The sequence below is a fragment of the Trifolium pratense genome, linkage group LG5 (genome assembly GCF_020283565.1).
Source record: "Trifolium pratense cultivar HEN17-A07 linkage group LG5, ARS_RC_1.1, whole genome shotgun sequence".
Classification (NCBI taxonomy): Eukaryota; Viridiplantae; Streptophyta; class Magnoliopsida; order Fabales; family Fabaceae; genus Trifolium; species Trifolium pratense.
In genome coordinates, this window is record NC_060063.1 from 36,135,218 (window position 1) to 36,140,410 (window position 5,193).

At 37.1% G+C, this 5,193-nt stretch overlaps 1 protein-coding gene across 1 annotated transcript; it reads right to left on the reverse strand.

Moving 5' to 3' along the window:
- Nucleotides 1–261: 261 nt before the first annotated feature.
- On the reverse strand, nucleotides 262–4,686 carry LOC123886537. Its single transcript, XM_045935844.1, has 5 exons — nucleotides 3,420–4,686; nucleotides 2,864–2,973; nucleotides 1,849–2,061; nucleotides 929–1,572; nucleotides 262–871 (listed from the first exon to the last, which is right to left on the reverse strand). Exons 1-5 carry the CDS (start codon nucleotides 4,684–4,686, stop codon nucleotides 262–264), a joined length of 2,844 nt encoding a protein of 947 aa, XP_045791800.1.
- Nucleotides 4,687–5,193: the final 507 nt, after the last annotated feature.

A 5,193-nucleotide genomic window follows, 5' to 3' on the forward strand; every position in this document is an offset into this window, starting at 1 on the left:
AACATTCTTATAAGCTAAGAAAAATATTAATATAGGGTGAATTAAATTTTGACTTTAATAAATTATGTTTGGATAAAAATCATATGAAGAATCTTTTTTAACCACAATTGTATTGATGTGAGATATGTATAACATTACTCAAAGCCCATTATTTGGTTAGATTGCGAGCAAACTCTGAATTATCGGAGTTCTTTTTTCTGAGAATTAAAGAGTTAAAAAAAAAAATTGTAACATTTTTTTTTTGAAGGTGAAAAAACTTTATTAAACATAAACTGAAAAAGGAGTAATATTGCCTTTATCTTTTTGGATAAAGGGCAGAATACAAGGTGAGATGTTATCAATCCATTCTTTGTTGGGTTCTGATTCGGCCCAAATTGCAATTTCATGAGCAGTCCGATTCTTCACCCTTGGAACCCATTCTATCGACGAATTAGGGTTGTTTTGGAGGAAGGTTTTGCAGCGCCGAGTGATATAGCCCCAGCTTCTGCGAATCACACTCTTTTCTTTAACAGCGTTCACAACAATTTGCGAGTCAAGTTCAAATATCACCTTCCTTTCTCCCATCCCCCTTTCGATCCATTCAATTGCATCCATTAGCCCAAAAGCTTCGCCTGTTATTACATCCGTCGTCCCTTTGTGAGCCCTAGTTGCAACTCTGATGGCGCTCCCATCCGACCTCCTTAGAATCATCCCTGTTAACCAATGGCCATCACTGCTTAGGTGAGCATCCACATTGTTCTTCAGGGTGCCCCTAGGTGGTGGACTCCAGCTTATATCGTTATTGCAACCTTTTGTTCTCACGCACGGATTTTGGATTTGCTGCTCAAAGCCATAGAGCTGGTATTCCTGTATCTGGTTCAACGCATTGAAGCTGATGTCTTGAGGAGGTAAGTACTTATTCTAAAAAACTAGCATGTTTCTAGCGTACCATATTCCATAGGTGATAGCTGTAATCTTCTCCATGCATTCTTTATCTGTGTTGTTTTTCATAAAATTGATCCAGTCGAAGAATTCAGAGATTTGGTTGAGCCTTAGGTTTAGATTCAAAGATGAGGCAAACCATACTTGTTTTGCCCATTCACATTCTAAGAACACATGATTGATTGTTTCTGTAGTATTTGAGCATCGAGGGCATAAGGGTTCACATCTGACCCCTCTTTTGAATAAATTGCCTTTCACTGGTAAGGCATTTTTTAGAGCTCTCCAAAGTAGGTGACTGTGCTTAGGGGGTACATTTAGCTTCCAAAGGGTGCTCCAGATATGTTGAGTGTTATTGGAAGAGGTAGCATTTGACAGACTACCCCAATTCATGATAGCATTATAGCCAGACTTTACTGAATATTGTCCATCCTGTGTACCTTCCCATGTAATTGTGTCAGGTTGTGTTTTGTCAATGATAGGTATATTTAGTATCATTTGAGCATCATAAGGGTGGAAAATTTGGTTTATAATAGTTTCATTCCATTCATGATAGTTATTATCCATAAGCTCCTTGACTTTGGTGAGGTTCAGATCATTAGGCCTAGGGTTTACCTTGTAACTAGTAGCTTTTTGCTGTATCCATTTGTCATCCTAGATGTTAATGTCATGGCCAGACCCTATTGTCCAGTAACATCCATTTTGTAAAACCCAACTGGCCTGTGTAATACTCCTCCAGGTGTAGCTTATCATTTGTTTGTGTTTTGCATTTAGGAAACCTTCATTAGGGTAATATTTTTCCTTAAGGACTTGGGCCACCAGTGAGGTTGGATTAGTGATAAGCCTCCAGCCCTGTTTTGCCAAAAGAGCCTCATTGAAAGCTCTCAGATTTCTGAAGCCTAGTCCCCCACTTTTCTTTTGAGTGCAAACCTTTGACCACTTTATCCAGTGTATTTTCCTGAGGTCAGTGGTGCTTCCCCACCAAAAGTTACATATCATTCTTTCAAGTTGTTCACGTACCCCTTTAGGAATGAGAAAGCAGCTCATAATATATGTAGGGATGGCTTGAGCCACAGCCTTGATTAGAGTGCCTCTTCCTGCAAAAGATAGATTTTTTTCCTTCCATCCTTTAAGCTTTTTCCACTACAAGAAAACAAAGGATTATTGAGGGCCAAAAGCCCTCAATAATGTACAAAATTCGTCACAAATGCAAACATTATTGACGGCCTTGGACCCTCACAAAAATGTTCGCCAGTAAGCATTACTGACGGCCCAGGACCCTCAATAAGTTGTCTATGAGAATTAAAAAAAATAATTATATAATTATTTAAAAATCAGAAATTCTAATTTTTAAATAATTAAATAATTAAATTATCACAAATTCTTAGATCTAAAAATAATCACAAATTCATATCAATTTCTATGCATTAGTTCAATTATCTTCAACAATTTCTACGTTCAATCATCTTCCATTTCAATAGAAATTCATAGATCTAATAACACCTCCAAATTTCTTCCATTTCTATCAATTCGATCAATCATCTTCAACAATTTTATTAAAAAATCTCTTGCTTATTCTAATCTATAACCAGAAAAACAACCCAAAAAGAAAAAATCAATCAAGAAAAGTGAGAGAAAGATGAACTGCCGCCGGAATCAAACGCAACCACCACCACGAAACCGAAATCCGCAAACCTCTCTCTCATTTTTTGTTTTGGATCGGACAAGCCTTTTGTTAAAGAAACCGGAACTTGTAGATCTAGATCTACAAAAGCTGCTCTTTTATTTGTTGTTGGGATTCTAGAAAATTGAAGAAAGGTTGTAAAATTGAAGAACTTGTGGATAGAGGATTAGGAGTGAGGTTATGCTATTGTGGAGATTTGTTTGATTTTGTATCAAGCACTGACGTTTCATTCTTTTACCACATCTTCACTCCTCCAAATACAATAAAGCATAACACAATAGTCACAACAATCCCATAAATTTGCAGGTCATGTGAACTTGGACTCTCTATCGGTTGTGCAATTGCAGTACCATTAACTTGCGTGATAGTCTCTGCACTTGCAAAGCAGAAAAAATAAAGGAAAGTTGTATAACACAATACCTCAGTGTGTTTTGTATTTCACAAGACAACAAATAATAATCTCCATAAAAATTTGTTTTGATGTGATATGGAGATAACCATTAAACTATTTTTTTTACAGTGCAAGACAGCTTTTTACAACTTTTCTGACTTTGCTTCTCACGATGTATATTATTGACGGCCATTAGCCTTCAATAATGATACTTTTATTTGTTTTTTTTTTAAAATCAATTTGTAGACCAGTTTTATGCATTACTGAGGGCTTTTAGCCTTCAATAAATGATCAATACATTACTGAGGGCTTTTAGCCCTCAAAAAAATTGGTCAATAATTTCAGGTTTTCTTGTAGTGTTCCAAATTTTCTCTTTGATATAGTTGAAAATCTGTTGTTTGGATCTTCCATGCATTATAGGCATACCTAGATATTTTGAAAAGTGCTCTACAGTTTGCATAGGCAAGATTCTAGATACTTCCCCTTTAATGTCAGCAGTGTCTCCTTTGCTAAAAAGCATTTCAGATTTTACTAAGTTAACAAGTTGTCCAGATGCTTTTTGGTAAGCTTGAATTATTTCATGGATGGTGGAGACCTCCTTACTAGTTGCCCTGCAAAAAATTAGACTGTCATCAGCAAAGAGTAAGTGACTAATTTCAGGAGCCCCTTGGGATATTTTGACCCCATGGATAAGTTTTTCTTGTTGGGCTCTTGATATTAGCCCCGATAAAACATTAGCACAGATAATAAAAAGGTAGGGTGAGAGAGGGTCTCCCTGTCTGAGTCCCCTTTGAGGATAGAACTCTTGTGATGGGTAACCATTGATGAGTATGGAAAATTTGACTGTAGAAACACATTTCATAATAGTTTGCACCATAGTAGCTGGGAACCCCATAATGGACATAGTTGCCTCAAGGAACTCCCATTCAACCCTGTCATAAGCTTTTGTCATATCCGTCTTGATCCCAACATGACCATTTTTCCTTTTAGTATGGGCAAGATAATGAAAAATCTCAGAGGCAATGAGGGCATTGTCAGTAATGAGTCTGCCTTGTATGAAGGCACTTTGGTTAGGGCTAATCACATCCGGTAGAATTGTTTTTATTCTGTTGGCTATGGTTTTGGTGATGATCTTGAGTGTAACATTACAGAGGGATATGGGCCTAAAGTCACTAGGGGATGCAGGGTTATTTATTTTTGGGATGAGGCAGATATACGTGTTATTTAGGTGGCTAGGGTCACCATTGTTATTAAGAACATTTAGCACCATGTCAGTTACCTCCTTTCCAATGACCTCCCAGTGAGTGTGGTAGAATATAGCAGGTAAACCATCAGGGCCAGGGGCTGCAAGAGCTTTCATGTCCTTTATTGCTTGAAATACTTCCTCTTTAGTAAAATGTCTATTCAGCTCTTGGTACATGTCAGTGTTGATTCTATCTTTTACTACTGTGATAGTATCAGGTATTGCTTGAGCATCTTGTTTTGTGAACCAAGTCTTGAAGTGATCCACTAAAACTTTCTCTATTCCACCATCATCAGTGTGAGTGTGTCCATGAGAGTCAGTGATTTTTTCAATCTTATTCTTATTTCTTCTAATGTTAGCCTTCATATGAAAATACTTGGTATTTTTGTCCCCATGTTTAAGCCATAATTCTCTTGATCTCTGTTTCCACCATGTCTCCTCACATTCCATGATATTGTCTAATTCCTTCTCTTTTTCCTTTATTTGGGAGGTTAGGTCTTCAATGCCATTTTGGTCATTTATCACTTGTAACTCAGTTTGAAGGGTTTAGATGCGTTTAGGAATGATTCCAAAACGGTTTGTTCCCCATTTATGGAGAGAGGATAGGGTGTCATTAAGTTTTTTGATAGTAGTTCCTCTATTTTTCTGCCAAGCATCCTTGACAATTTGATAGTGTAGGGGGTCCCTGGTCCAAATTTGTTCGTAACGAATAGGCTTTGGCCCTCTTTCCTTTGTTGTTGGACCTGCAAAAGTATTAAAATCTAGTAGTATAGGCATATGATCAGAGCTATATCTAAGAAGGTGATAGTTACAAAAAACAGGGAATAAGTTTTTCCATGCAGAGTTTGCTAGAAATCTATCCAGTCTTGCTTTTACCAGGTGTTTGCTTTGTTGCTTGTTAGTCCAAGTAAAAATGTCACCCTTGTAGCCAAGATCCTGCAAATCACAAAGGGTTAA

Coding starts and splice junctions, on each gene's coding strand:
- LOC123886537 (XM_045935844.1), bottom strand. CDS start 4,686: ATGGAATGTGAGGAGACATGGTGGAAACAGAGATCAAGAGAATTATGG. Junction 2,974..3,419: donor GCACTTTTCAAAATATCTAG/GTATGCCTATAA, acceptor TTGCAAGTGCAG/AGACTATCACGCAAGTTAAT. Junction 872..928: donor GCTATCACCTATGGAATATG/GTACGCTAGAAA, acceptor TCAAGACATCAG/CTTCAATGCGTTGAACCAGA.